At 37.8% G+C, this 15,697-nt stretch overlaps 1 protein-coding gene across 2 annotated transcripts in view; it reads left to right on the top strand.

Moving 5' to 3' along the window:
* Window positions 1-14,478, top strand: part of LOC126354492 (enoyl-CoA delta isomerase 1, mitochondrial-like) — a 59,626-nt gene extending 45,148 nt beyond the window's left edge. For both annotated transcript variants that reach the window (XM_050004218.1, XM_050004219.1), the window contains exons 6-7: window positions 7,679-7,860; window positions 13,591-14,478. In XM_050004218.1, the coding sequence (XP_049860175.1) occupies window positions 7,679-7,860; window positions 13,591-13,751 (343 nt within the window). In that variant the 3' untranslated portion in view covers window positions 13,752-14,478. The remainder of the gene's footprint in view (window positions 1-7,678; window positions 7,861-13,590) is intronic.
* The last annotated feature ends 1,219 nt before the right edge of the window (window positions 14,479-15,697 follow it).

Raw genomic sequence — 15,697 nt, 5'->3', positions numbered from 1 at the left:
TGTAGTCATCTCTTGGTCTCCCTCTACGATTTTTACCCTCCACGCTGCCCTCCAATACTAAATTGGTGATCCCTTGATGCCTCAGAACATGTCCTACCAACCGATCCCTTCACCTGCTCAAGTTGTGCCACAAACTTCTCTTCTCCCCAATCCGATTCAATACTTCCTCATTAGTTATGTGATCTACCCATCTAATCTTCAGCATTCTTCTGTAGCACCACATTTCGAAAGCTTCTATTCTCTTCTTGTCCAAACTATTTATCGTCCGTGATTCACTTCCATACATGGCTACTCTCCATACAAATACTTTCAGAAATGACTTCCTGATACTTAAATCTATACTTGATGTTAACAAATTTCTTTTGTTCAGAAACGCTCTCCTTGCCATTGCCAGTCTACATTTTATATCCTCTCTACTTCAACCATCATCAGTTATTTTGCTCCCCAAATAGCAAAACTCCTTTACTACTTTAAGTGTCTCATTTCCTAAACTAATTCTCTCAGCAGCACCAGACTTAATTAGACTACATTCCATTATCCTCATTTTGCTTTTGTTGATGTTCATCTTATATTCTCCTTTCAAGACACTATCCATTCCCTTCAACTGCTCTTCCAAGTCCTTTGCTGTCTCTGACAGAATTACGATGTCATCGGTGAACCTCAAGGTTTTTATTTCTTCTCCATGGATTTTAATACCTACTCCAAATTTTTCTTTTGTTTCGTTCACTGCTTGCTCAATATACAGATTGAATAACATCGAGGAGAGACTACAACCCTGTCTCACCCCCTTCTCAACCACTGCCTCCCTTTCATGTCCCTCGACTCTTGTAACTGCTATCTGGTTTCTGTACAAATTGTAAATAGCCTTTCGCACCCTGTATTTTACCCCTGCCACCTTCAGAATTTGAAAGAGAGTATTCCAGCCAACATTGTCAAAAGCTTTCTCTAAGTCTACAAATGCTAGAAACGTAGGTTTGCCCTTCCTTAATCTAGCTTCTAAGATAAGCCGTACGGTCAGTATTGCCTCTTGTGTTCCAACATTTCTGTGGAACCCAAACTGATCTTCCCTGAGGTCGGCTTCTACTAGTTTTTCCATTCGTCTGTAAAGAATTCGCGTTAGTATTTTGCAGCTGTGACTTATTAAACTGATAGTTCGGTAATTTTCACTTCTGTCAACACCTGCTTTCTTTGGGATTGGAATTATTATATTCTTCTTGAGGTCTGAGGGTATTTCGCCTGTCTCATACATCTTGCTCACCAGATGGTAGAGTTTTGTCAGGACTGGCTCTCCCAAGGTTGTCAGTAGTTCCAATGGAATGTTGTCTACTCCGGGGGCCTTGTTTCGATTCAGGACTTTCAGTGCTCTGTCAAACTCTTCAAGCAGTACCGTATCTCCCATTTCATCTTCATCTACATCCTCTTCCATTTCCATAATATTGTCCTCATGTACATCGCGCTTGTTTAGACCCTCTATATACTCCTTCCATCTTTCTGTTTCCTTTCTTTGCTTAGAACTGGGTTTCCATCTGAGCTCTTGGTGTTCATACAAGTGGTTCTCTTATCTCCAAAGGTCTCTTTAATTTTCCTGTAGTCAGTATCTATCTTACCCCTAGTGAGATAAGCCTCTACATCCTTACATTTGTCCTCTAGCCATGCCTGCTTACCCATTTAGCACTTCCTGTCGATCTCATTTTTGAGACGTCTGTATTCCTTTTTGCCTGCTTCATTTACTGAATTTTTATATTTTCTCCTTTCATCAATTAAATTCAGTATTTCTTCTGTTACCCAAGGATTTCTAGTAGCCCTCGTCTTTTTACCTACTTGATCCTCTGCTGCCTTCACTACTTCATCCCTCAAAGCTACTCATTCTTCTTCTACTGTATTTCTTTCCCCCATTCCTGTCAATTGTTCCCTTATGCTCTCCCTGAAACTCTGTACAACCTCTGGTTCTTTTAATTTATCCAGGTCCCATCTCCTTAAATTCCCACCTTTTTGCAGTTTCTTCAGTTTTAATCTACAGGTCATAACCAATAGATTGTGGTCAGAGTCCACATCTGCCCCTTACAATTTAAAACCTGGTTCCTAAATCTCTGTCTTACCATTATATAATCTATGTGAAACCTGTCAGTACCTCCAGGCTTCTTCCATGTATACAGCCTTCTGTTATGATTCTTGAACCAAGTGTTAGCTATGATTAAGTTGTGCTCTGTGCAAATTTCTACCAGGTGGCTTCCTCTTTCATTTCTTTGCCCCAGTCCATATTCACCTACTACGTTTCCTTCTCTCTTTTCCTACTACCGAATTCCAGTCACCCATGACTATTAAATTTTTGTGACCCTTAACTATCTGAATAATTTCTTTTATTTCATCATACATTTCTTCAATTTCTTAGTCATCTGCAGAGCTAGTTGGCATATAAACTTGTACTACTGTAGTAGGTGTGGACTTTGTATCTATCTTGGCCCCAATAATGCGTTCACTATGCTGTTTGTAGTAGCTTACCCGCATTCCTCTTTTCCTATTCATAATTAAACCTACTCCTGCATTACCCCTATTTAATTTTGTGTTTATAACCCTGTATTCACCTGACCAAAAGTCTTGTTCCTCCTGCCACCGAACTTCACTAATTCCCACTATATCTAACTTTAAACTATCCATTTCCCTTTTTAAGTTTTCTAACCTACCTGCCCGATTAAGGGATCTGACATTCCACGCTCCGATCCGTGTGTGTGTGTGTGTGTATATATATAGAAAGAAACTTCCACAAGGGAAAAATATATTAAAAACAAAGATTCCAAGACTTACCAAGCGGGAAAGCGCCGGTAGACAGGCACAATAAAATAACACACACACAAAATTTTGTTTGTTTGTGTGTTATTTTATTGTGCCTGTCTACCGGCACTTTCCAGCTTGGTGTATATATATACCTATCCTTTTTTCCCCCTAAGGTAAGTCTTTCCGCTCCCAGGATTGAAATGACTCCTTACCCTCTCCCTTAAAACCCGCATCCTTCCCTCTTTCCTGAAGCGAAAGCTAGAAATTTTGTGTGTGTGTTTGTGTGTTATTTTATTGTGCATGTCTACCGGCGCTTTCCCGCTTGGTAAGTCTTGGAATCTTTGTTTTTAATATATAGGTCGATAGACACACATACATACACACAAAATTCAAGCTTTCACAGCCAACAGTTGCTTCTTCAGGAAAGAGGGAAGGAGAGGGAAAGACGAAAGTATCAGTCAAAGCAACATATAGCAACAGAAGAAATGGCAAATTATGTTCTTAAAAGTATTATTGAGTGGTTTTCAGCAAATACTCTTTCTTTAAATTTCAAAAAGATGCAACATATTCAGCTCTTCAGTACAGGGGTACAGTATTACACTAATGATAGGTGTAACACGTGGTGAGGGGGTATTAAACAGGGTGGTAACTTCAAAAATTTTAGGTTCCATATTGATGAGAATTTAAACTAGCAAAAATGCCTTTTTGGGACTTCCGAAGCAACTTGGTTCAGCCACATTTTCACTTCCAGTAATTGCAAATCTTGGGTAGAGAGAAAGTAATAAATTAAATATTTGTGTATTTTAATTGAATGATGTTCTAAAGAAAGTGCTCTTTACTAAAAAACAAGCTGTAAGAATAAATGTGGTGCTTACCAGTGATCATCTTGTAGACATCTGTCTAGATAGGCCTTTTGACTTATGCCTCAAAGTATAATTATTTCCCAACGAATTTGGTTGCAAATAAACCACTGTATTTCAAAAAGAACAATGGTGTAGATAATTACAATAGCAGAAGAAAAAATGGTATTAGTTATTCCACATTAAAATTGTCTTTGCCACAAAAGGGATGCACAGTGCTGCCACCTATTGTGTTGGAATTACTAATTCACATCTGTATTTTTAATAATGAAAAAGGCAAAGTTTTGGGTCCTTGTACTAGCCTAACATAAAGTAGGTTTCAGTAAATTGTTTATTCGATGACAGAAAGAATGAAGTTATCAGGGGAAAAAAAATCACCTGGGTTGTAACTAGGTCATTTCTTTGCTGTATCCTGTTTTACAGGAAGGTGACACATGAGTCACTGAAATGGCACACCAGTGGATAGACTTACATCACCCTGTAATGCCACATGAAATTATTATTATTTCCAGTAATGCTAATATTACAACGTGTGCAGGAGAACTTTAGTGAAGCTTGGAAAGTTGGAAAAAATACTGGCTGAATTGGAATTGAGAGGCCGTCTCGTGCATAAATGGCTGTTTGTGAAAGATAAGGATCTGGGTTTAAGTGCCAGTCCATACTCAAAGTTTTGATATTGCAATTACCTCTACTACCGCTGCTGTTGACATCTACCAAGTTACACAGACTAAGAGAAGTTGGGTAAATGTGCGCGGAACTTTTTTTTTTTTTTAGGGACTTGGTCTATGATAAATTAGCTTTGGCTCATGTGATGACTCACAACCTGATGAATTAATTAAATACAAATAGTGACAATATTAGAAAAGGATAGATTGCTTCTTGCTGTATAGAGGAGACATTGAGTCAGGCAGCCACAACAAAAGACTGCTACACACTTGAGCTTTTGGCCAAAAGGCCTTCTCCTAAAGTAGAAAACACGCACGCACACGCACACACGCACACGCGCACACGCACACGCACACACGCACACACACACACACACACACACACACACACACACATACACATGAATGGCCACTGAGGCCAGACTGCATGCAACATCTGGGCCCAATGGGAGAAGCAATCTGTGGGTGGAGGGGGGGGGGGGTGTAAGGTGAAGACTGCATACAACATCTGGGCCCAATGGGAGAAGCAATCTGTGGGTGGGGGGGTAAGGTGAAGACGGGATTGGAGAGTGGGAGGAATAGCAGGGTAGAGATGGGGAAAGGTATAGTGCTGCTTGTGGGAGTATACAGGGGACATAATGGGTATGTTTGCAGTTGGGAGACTTGAGGGAAGAGAAGTAGAGAAGGGGAAGAAGACTAATGGGTGCATTGGTGGAGCAGAAGGCTGTGTAGCACTTGAGTGGGAGCAGGGAAAAGGAAAGATACGTTAAGGACAGGGACTAACGAAGGCTGAGGCCAGGGAGGATTACAGGAATGCAGGATATATATTTCAGGAAGAGCTCCCACCTGCTCAATTCACAATTCTCCTCTATATGATGAGTAGCAATGTATCCTTTTCATAATATTATCATTATTGTATCCTGAAGTTTCCATTTTTTAAATAAAAGTAGGGCCTTCCTCAATGGCACATGGGAATCTCAGGGAAGAGGAAATTACAGTTTGTGGTGTACCTTACATAACTGGGTGAGTGCCACATTTCAACTACTTTCTTTTTGCTTTGAAGAGAAAAACAGTAATTCCCTTGTGTGGACAAGAGTGAAAAAAATTTTCATTGTTTTCTGTGTTGTTCTATATTGTACCTGATCATTTGAGATGGTGAAAAGGTTGGAACACTGGAACTTATTTGGTAAGAGTGGTGTTTAAATTTCCTTTTTCAGGAATAAGCAGAAGGTCAACTAAAATGTTTTAAACATGTTACATGGAATTTTTGTTTTTGTAAATGTAATTTACAATAAGTATATTATATACTTTGAAAGCTAAGATCACTGTTTTTGAAGTGTGGTGTTATCTTTAGGTACAGTCACTGGCAATAATCAGAGTCTATGATGACGAACAGAGTTCACATACTGCTTCCTTTTCACATTAGACAGTCACCATCTCAGCTGTATTCATTACTCAAAGACATGTAGCAACATAAAAGATTTAGAAAATCTTTTGCCTCACTTTTATAGCTGAGAATGAAGTACAGTCTATCATAAGTAATTTATCATACATATTGCAGCCAACATACTTAACAATTGTGCTTCTCGGGCATACAGTAGGTAGTTCTACACGTAAATTTAATTGTTTTTTCCTTAAAACCCAAACAGTGGAAAGTCCAGGAAAGAATACAGTAACTTTAACACACTGAGTTGCAGACAGACATAATGAAAAGAATGCTAGAAATGATCAGTTTTCAGACCACATCCTTCATCATAATGAGAACACTCTTACACACTCACACAAGTCACATACACCTACACATGGCCACTGTCATCTCCAGGAGTTAAGGCCTTATACTCACAGATGACAGTGTGTGAAAGTATAAGTTTGTTTCCATGGCCATCCTCCGCAGCAAGCACAGAAATATTTGTTTTGTAAATAAAACCACCTTTTTTTTTCTTTTTTTTTGCCGCAACTGTAATATATTTTTCCCAGGCACATTTTGCCATTTTCTTACTCTGAGGCGTCCTCACAGTTAACATCACATTTTTTTATGTAAATATGTGGCAACAAACTTTAAGTAATTAATTATTTACATGAAAAATGTGATGTGAACTGTTTGATAATCTAAAATTAACAAAACTATATCTGCCTTAGAGTAAGAAAAAGGCAAAACGCATCTGGGAAAAATAAATTAGTCACAGAAAAAAAAGACAGTTTTATTTGCGAAACAATTATGAAAGTGTAAGTGTTTTTTAATTCTGATGGAGGACATAGTTATAAAACTGGACATAAACAGTATTCTTTTCATTGTGCCTATCTACAGCTCAAGGTCTCCAGTGCTATGTATTGAGTAGTTCAAATGGCTCTGAGCACTATGCGACTTTACTTCTGAGGTCATCAATCGCCAGTTGAGTAGTAATCTATCGTTTCCAGGTGGTTGTGGATTCCTTAATCCATTTCAGACTCATGCCAGAATGATTCCTTGAACAAAGATATGAGTGCACTTTACGTATAACATGACTCTAATGACTGTTGTTGATGCAGTATTTGACTTCAACATTCCTTGTGTCTTTCCTTCCATAAACTTGTACCCAAATTGATTTTACTGTGATCCATCAATTGCCTAATAAATATCAGAAAGTAGAAAAACAACTTTTAAATCTAACTTAAAATAATTTTTCCTTGCCAACTACTATTCCATGGATGAATTTCTGCTTAAAAATTGGTGGCCTGTAAGAATGTTTTAAGTGTAGTTGCATGAGCAAGACTTAAAAATTTGTTCATAAATGTTAATACTAATTATGTACACACATACTGTAAACTGACTCTTTCCACATTTCAATAAAAGAATCATTCAAATGATCTATGGAACATGTAAGTAACTAACCACAGTGAATGGGTCATCTACTTTTTTGTTAACAATTAGATATGCAAAACTGACCCATGCTTTATTCTTTCATTATTTCTTGTAATATATATTAAAGAGATTGAAATACTTTTGTTACCTACACATTCACAAAACAAATTTGTGAATGCTGTGTGTACTGGATGCCATTTACTATGCTATTGGTGCTACCTTTCCACCTGTTATAACCAAAACTGCTAAGAATTAAAAATTTTGAGCACTATTAACTCAGCTGTTGGCTGTTGTAAATCCAGCTCATCACATTCCTTGCTCCTGTTTACTTCTCCCTCCTCCCCTGACACAATCTGTTTACCCTTCTTCCCCTTCTAAAAAAATTAAGAAAGAAAATTTCAATCTTAAATTGGAAAACTCAACGGTTAATTGTTTTTCTAACTGCTAAATGAGAAGGTGCTTATAGTTAAGACCATTGCTATAATTTCTACCAATTTTTATGACATAGTGGTTCACACTGCACATCAATTTTAAAGGTTTCAGTTATCATTTAGAAATGTTGTTAAACATCGTGATGCAGAAATGGCTTTGACTCTGGGAAAAATGTTCACCACAGAAGAAGCATTAAAGATTGGTCTTATAGATGAAGTCGCCTCAGATGCTAAAGATGCCATTGGAAAAGCAGAAAAATTTATAGGACAATTTGCCAAAATTTCACGTAAGTAGTTCATTGAAAATGCGATAGTGATACGTCAAAAAGTTTACTGAAATAAAAATTTTGCATTTGGGACTCATTAGCACTTTTTACTTGTCTTACATTGATTGTTGTGTGGCATATCTTGGAGTGTTGCAAGCTGCCAGTACTTCTCTAATACAACATTTTGTTCATCTTGTGTAATATGAGGACTATCCAGAAAAGAAAAGACTTACAAAAAACAGAAATTGGCTGCAGCACTGATCTTCCTTGAAGAGTACAAGAAAAATGGTAACAAAGTTATCGGTAGTATCGTGAGTAGGGGTCAGACTTGGGAAAAGCATGTCAAGTGTGAAACAAAAACACAGTCGATGGAATGGGGACATACTAATTCTCCCAAGAAACCAAGAAAGTGTTTGCAAATGCTGTCTGAAGAAATATTGTGGCAGCTGTGTTTTGGGACTCAAAAGGAGTTATTCTCGTTAATTTCCTTGAACATGACTAGACAGTTAGCTTGGAGAGGTATTGTCAAACACTGAAAAATTTAAGATGGCCAATGCTAAATAAATGCCAGGGAAAACAGTGCAAAAGTTTTATTTTTTCACGACAATGCACTTCCACACACAGCCAATCATATCTGAGAGCTCCTACAGGGTATTGGATGGGAGATATTTGATCATCCAACATCAGCCCAGATTTGGCACTGAGTGACTATCACCTCTTCCCAGCACTGAAGACATGTCTCACTCAACAATGCTTTGATACTGACATCGCACTGTGTATCATTATAAACCAGTGATTGCAATCACTGCTGGCAGATTTCTACAGAGATGCTATTGAAAAATTTGTGCAACAGTGTATTAATTGCCTCACTTTGAAAGGGAGTTATTTGGAAAAATATATTAAAAGTGTACCTTTAAAATGCATATAATAATTTTTTTCCATGTTATTAATTATTTTTCTTTTAAAACAACTGTTACTTTCTGGGTAGCCCTCGTACTATCTATTACTACTTTGTATTTGTTATATGTAATGAAATAAGTCAAACAGAATGACCTCTTCTGTGCCAACCAGCATGAATTCTGAAAATATTAGTAATTTGAAATGAAGCTTGCACTTTTTTTCACTTCTCATCCTGGAAGCCACAGACCAAGTTATTTGTTGAAGTCCAAAAAGCATTTAACTCAGTACCTCAAAGGCATTTATTAATGAAACTACAGATGATTGGATTGAGAATTTTGTGACAGGAAAGATCCAGCATGTCATCTTGAGTAGAGCGTCATCGATAGATGTAGAAGTAGTGTGAGGCATGTCCCAGAGAAGTGTGTTGGGCCCCTCACTATACATATTGTATATTAACAATCTGCTAGATAATATTAACAGTATCCTCAGACGTTTCACAGATGATGCAGTCATGCATAATATGCTCTGAGAGATAAAAAAGCTGTCCAAATATTTAGTTGTAACTTCGTAATACTTCAAAGTGGTGCAAAGTTTGGCAATCCAGTTTAAATATTTAGAAATGTAAAATTTTGCACTTCGAAGGAGGAGGAGGAGGAGGAGGAGGAGGAGGAGGAGCAAGGGGTGGGGGACGTAGTGTCTTATGATTAAAGTATCAAGGAGCACAATTGGAATCAGTCAACTTGCAAAAATACATAGGTGTTGGACATGAAATAGAATGATCAAATAAGTTGAGTCATAGGTAAATCAAAGGGACAGACTTTGATTCATGTGCAAGATACTGGGAAAATTCAGTCCATCTTCATTGTGGATTACATTCAAAACACTTGTGTAACACATCCCAGAATATTGCTCAAGTATGTGGGACCAGAGCTATTGAAAGTCTACAAAGAAGAGCGGAGATATAGTCACAGGTTTGTTTGACCCATTGGAGAGCATCAGAAAGGCGTTGAAAAAGTTGAATTGGCAGGTGCAACTATCCCACGAAAGCCTACTGTAAAAATTTCAAGAAACAGTGTAATAGTAAGGAATCTAGGAAAATACTACACCACCGTATCTATTGTCCAATAGGGACTGTAAAGAAAAGACAAGACGAGACAGTTAACACTCGAGCCAACACTCCGATTTTCATAAAACAGGCATGCAGCATACTTGGTGAGCAAATTCACAGTCTGATCTTAGTTTAGTTAAACAATGATAAAATAAACTAATATGAGCTAAATCACTGTTTAATTAAATGATAATAAAATGAACTTTTATTACATCATACTGTTGTTGCGTACCAGTGTTACCCCACAATAAGGATGACATTAAACAATGCATTTACAACAGATTCCAGCTAAATGCTTATTCGATTACTATTTGTCTTGTACACAAGTGCCTCCTTGTGGGATTGAGCTATCAGCTTGGAATCTGGGACATTTTCTTTGAAGGATAATTTTTTTCTCATCTAGTTCACTGTCTATTTTATGTTATTGCTGCTCACTGGGCATATGGCAACACAGCTTATCACTGTTTAGCTGAAGCAATAATGAAGGAATAGGTATGGGCCCACAATTGTAAATCAACAATGGAACAGTAAAAAAAACAATGTTTTTTTGTGGTTGGTACAGTTTATACATAGGCATGCCCACTCGAGGGTTAAGCAGTCATTCTTCCTGCACTCTATACACAAATGGCATGAGCAGAAGCCCTGATAAGTGGTAGAATATGAAGTGTATATGTATAAGGAGCAGTAAAATGAGAATCAGACATATGGAGAAAAATAAGTACACTGTTTATTATTTCCAAATTAATTGCCATAACTGATATATTTATCCCACTGCTGGTCAGTGCCTTCATGTTTGCAGTTGCCTATGGAAAATGTGATTGTACCCCGACCATGCACATCTTCATCTGAAGCAAATCGATGGCCCCAAATATCTTTCTTCAGGGCTCCAAAAGCATGAAAATTGCATGGGTAGATATTCGGACTGTATCAAGAATGTGTAGGGGCATCCTAACATCTGCAGCATACTTGAAACAACCTTAGCAACATATTGTACCATGTTGTGCTCTAAGCACATCGTAACCTCTTCACATTTATGGTTGTCATCCAAGAACAAGTAATTAACTCCCTGCGGCATACTGTGTCATCCCACAGCATTGGCTGGAAACTAGCAGCAGTCACACTAGAGAACACAACCATGCATAGGATGGTGTTAACACAACACCACAGACAGCTGTATTTGGAGTGGTGCCATAACTGGGAAGAATCAACTGCTGAGGAATGGCACTCTATTGTGTTCAGCAGTCTGCAGTACCCTGGATGGACCACCATTGGCGAGTATGTTGGCAACATGAGAAAAGGTCCCATCCAGCCAATGTTTTGGAGAAGCATAGCGGTGTTACTCCTGGCCTCATTGGTGTAGGGAGCCATCGAGAATGACAACAGATCATGGCTGGCAGTGACTGGGGGAACTCTGATAGTCATCATGAACAGACTCTGTCCTTTTGTGTTACCTCTCATGTGACTGTACCATGGTGCCATTTTTCAACAGGACAATTTTCACCTACACATTGTATGTGTATCTGTAAACTGTCTTCGCGATGTTGTCTTACTCCTGCAGATATTGCTGGCAATGGATACCTTCCCATAGAACATGTGTAGGACCAGCTCAGAAGTCAGCTCCATCTCAGTACCATTATCTAAGACATCAAGGACCAGTTAAAACAGTTGTGGGCCAGGTTGCCTTAGGAGAGTGTCGGCAGCTTTATAACACCCTTCCCAACCAAACTAGGACAGGCATCCATGTCAAAGAGGCTGCAACATCATCTGATAACTACGCTCATATGGCCAAATTTTTTGTAAATTTGTCTCCATTCTCTGAAATAACATCATGTACACGGGTTTGGTGCCAGATGACGTGCAAATTCCACAATGTTTCCTCGGAGCAACTGTCCGACATCATCAGGTAATTGAACCTTGCTGGTGGTAGGATACAACTGACGGTACCTGCACGTCAACGCCCCTGTACATACAACACTCGCATAAGAATGCGCAGGCACAGAAATAATGCATGCAAAGCACGTACACTGTATGCTATTTTTACTAATAGTGCGGCCAGTCATTACTAAAAAACGTACTACACCAACATTATGATGGGCCTGTTACTGAAAAGTCTTGTTGTGGTTGATAGCAGCCAATGCAGGGTTTCAGCAGACTATGCTTAATTGAAATCCCACATTTCTGTTGATGAGATTATCAGCTGTATGGATATATATTGCTTCCTTAATGCTGAAATCCCAGAAAGATGACGACAGAGATAAAAGTTCCATCTTTTCATAAATCATGTGAAGTCCTGTATTCAGATAGTGTTCTGCAATCGCTGACTTCTCTGATTGGCCTAGCCATGTATGACGTTGATGTTTATCACAGCATTCTTGTACTGTGCAACATGTCTGGTGTATATATGCTGCCCCACGTTGACAAGGATTCTTCTACACTCCACATTTCCTCAGGCCAAGATCATCACTGCTTATCCTAAATAGTTCTCCTGCAACCATGCACATCATGTAGTGTAAGTGTATTTCCCACTACTTCATCAGATATATTCGGACCCCATTTCTGTATTCCCTCTTGCCATTGGTGCTATCAATTAGTGCCAACTATAATGCTTGCCATTTTCATGTTCATTACATTTCTTTACGACATTACTTCACCAGTAAATCTAGCAAGCCGTTTATTGAAAGACATACTGTCACTGCTATTGTATTTAAAATATTACAACCACTTGCTCTTACTGAATGCAGTAAGTTATAGATAACATATAAACATTGGTAAGTTGTGTAACTAAATGTTCTACAACAGGTAATTTATTTTTAACTGATTATTACTCTCTATGAATGTTCCTGACATATATGACTGACAATTCTTGTAGGATATGCATTGTTTAATAAACATGTCCTATTGCATTATTGGACAGTTTTTGTTCTTTCTTTTTTTTTTCTTTGGTGGAGGGAGGTTGATGACTCCTTACCATATTTCAATTGATGATCGTGGGGAGTTTTTACATTCATTTGCACTGGCAAATCCTAGGAAGGAAATCGTTTTGAACATTGTTATTTTTTGCCCTAATGTGTCCTGAAGGCTATTTGTAATGCTAAATTTAAAAATATGTTGACTTGATATTTTAATTATATTCTCCTTTCTGTGTAAAGCATAGCAGAACAATTTCCTTCTATAATTACATGGGACATGAACAGGCAAGCAAGCTGACAAAAGGAGTCAGTAGGGGTAGAGCAGGAACACAGTGTTCTCCATTATCACCCAAATTTCTGGTATTAGAGGAGGAGTGAAAACAAAAAGAGAGAGAATAAGTTGTAAGAAAGTAAGAGGTGCTATGGGTTCAACAATTTTAAAATTGTAATTTCATTACTTTTTAAATGATTTCAAACTTAAAATACCAGGTACTGCTCCAGTAATAGCCAGACTGAATTGAACTGTCAGCGGAAGTAAGTGCTAACCCACATGAGAAGTATTTTGCATTATTGCTTTTTTGTGTTTAATTAAATTCAAAGATAAGAAAACAATATATAAGTCAAAGCAATTTATATAGTATATATAGAACTCCTTGTTACCAGCATGTGATGCATTTTTTAACACAACAGATACAGTGATCAGATTAACCATTGGTAAATTGAGTGTTAGCTCTTTCTTCTACTGATCGTTTCAACTAATACATTCTTGTATTCATTTTAGTTATGTTTGCAATTTCAACACACAAGTAGTAATTTGATTTTTGCATTTTTCAGCTGTGGCACGAAGTATGACCAAGGTTCAGTACAGAGCAGAAACAATTAATTGGCTAGTGAAGAACAAAGAATCAGACTTAAATCAGTTCTTGACATTTGTAAATGATCCAAAAGTGCAAAAGGGACTTGAGCTTTATCTTGAGTCACTGAAGAAGAAGTAAACTTCTTTGCAATTTGCACTTTTTCTACAAATGATGACTTTGATAACTGCAAAAGTATCACTGTCAAAAAGAAGCAGGATAGCAGAAGACCTGCAGATTATTACACCACGAAGCTTATAAGCTGAGGTCTCCTGTACATATTTGCCTTTTTGCAAGTACACAAAAACTTGCACCTGTATTTTTTTAGAAGTAATTTTGAAGATACCATAGTATAAACCTGCTGGAAAGTGTTATTGTATTTTTAGAACATTTGTTGCATTTGTAATTTTATACTGCATATACATGTTGTCAATAAAATATTGATATTGCCGTAACAAAGATGCACAATCAGAAAATACACACAGACCCTTTATTGCATAGAACCTAAAGGAAAAAAAATAGTTAAATGTTGAAGAACCTAATGTGTGTGTTCAAAGTTATGTTTAGTTGCGTTCAACATCAGTTTTAGAAAATGATAGAACTACCGCAAACCTAGAAAAAAGGATATTATACTGCAAAGATTTTTTCAGTTCCATTAAATACTAAGTGCATTTCTTCAATGACAATTATTTAGCCTTTTGCATAGCGCAGATGTAGTTGCATCAGTTAATCAGTGAAATAACATATTTTTGAAAATGTTCAGTGAAATTTTTAGAACTTTAATTTGAAACAAATTCTTTGGTAACAGTTTCGGTCTTGTCTCTAGTTTTGCAGTGGTTGGTGTAAAAATAAAGGATAATGACTATTACTCACTGGAAAATGAAATCCACATTTTCAAGTTTTTCCATTATCTGTATCATATGTATACCCAGACTAGTACTCGCCGACTGTAGAACACAATTTTGTGCCACATTCATTGTAATCAAGTAACTGCAAGTACGTTGAATTGTTTAAAGGGCGGTGATACAGTTTTGTGGGCTCATAATATGTCACTTTTATGTCATAATTTTACATATATTTGTAATAGGCACGAAATTTCCTTTGAAAACAGGTAGTCAAACTCCTACTATTTGACATGCTACAATGTAAGGCTCTTAAAGTTAGTAAAGGTGAACATAGTCATGTATTTACATGTTATTGGAACATGCTTGAAGTGCTACATAAGTAGGATGCAAAATATTTATTCTTCTGAAGGAAGCTAGTGCATATTATATTCTATTTACTGAGTTTTGTATATATTGCTACCATAAAGGAGATACAGGTTAAGTTGCAATCAGCCACAATTAAGACACTTACATAAAGCTTTCGGCCACAGCCTTCATCAGCAAAAGAGAAACACACACCATTCATATACACAAGCGAGCATACCTCATGCACACGACTGCCCAGCATCTCGGGCAGCCCAAGATGCAGGTGTTGGCAGTTGTATGCTTGAGGTGTGCTTGCTTGTGTGTATGAATAGTTTGTGTTTCTCTTTTGCTGCTGAAGGCTGTGGCTGAAAGTTTGTATTTTAATTGTGCCTGTCTGCAACTTAACTGTGTTTCCTTTGCAGTAAATAGCACTGTATCTTTTTGTATGTTGTTAATTTACACCGAAGAGCCAAAGAAACTGGTACTCCTGCCTAATATCACGTAGAGCTCCGCGAGCATGCAGCAACATGACGTGGCATGAACTCAGCTAATGTCTGAAGTAGTGTTGGAGGGAATTGACACCATGAATCCTGCAAGGCTGTCCACAAATCCGTAAGAATACAAGAGGGTGGAGAGCTCTTCTGAACAGCACATTGCAAGGCATCCCAGATATGCTCAACAATGCTCTACGGAGTTTGGTGGCCAGTGGAACTGTTTAAAATAGGAAGAATGTTCCTGAATCCACTCTGTAGCAATTCGGGACATGTGAGGTGTCCAATTGTCCTTCTGGAATTGCTCAAGTCCATCGGAATGCTTATAGACTTGAATGGATGCAGGTGACCAGACAGGATACTTAAGTATGTGTCATCTGTCAGTCATATCTAGACGAATCAGGGG

The sequence above is a fragment of the Schistocerca gregaria genome, chromosome 3 (genome assembly GCF_023897955.1).
Source record: "Schistocerca gregaria isolate iqSchGreg1 chromosome 3, iqSchGreg1.2, whole genome shotgun sequence".
NCBI lineage: Eukaryota > Metazoa > Arthropoda > Insecta > Orthoptera > Acrididae > Schistocerca > Schistocerca gregaria.
The sequence above is the reverse complement of the archived record's forward strand: the minus strand, read 5'-3'. Positions and strand labels throughout refer to the sequence as shown.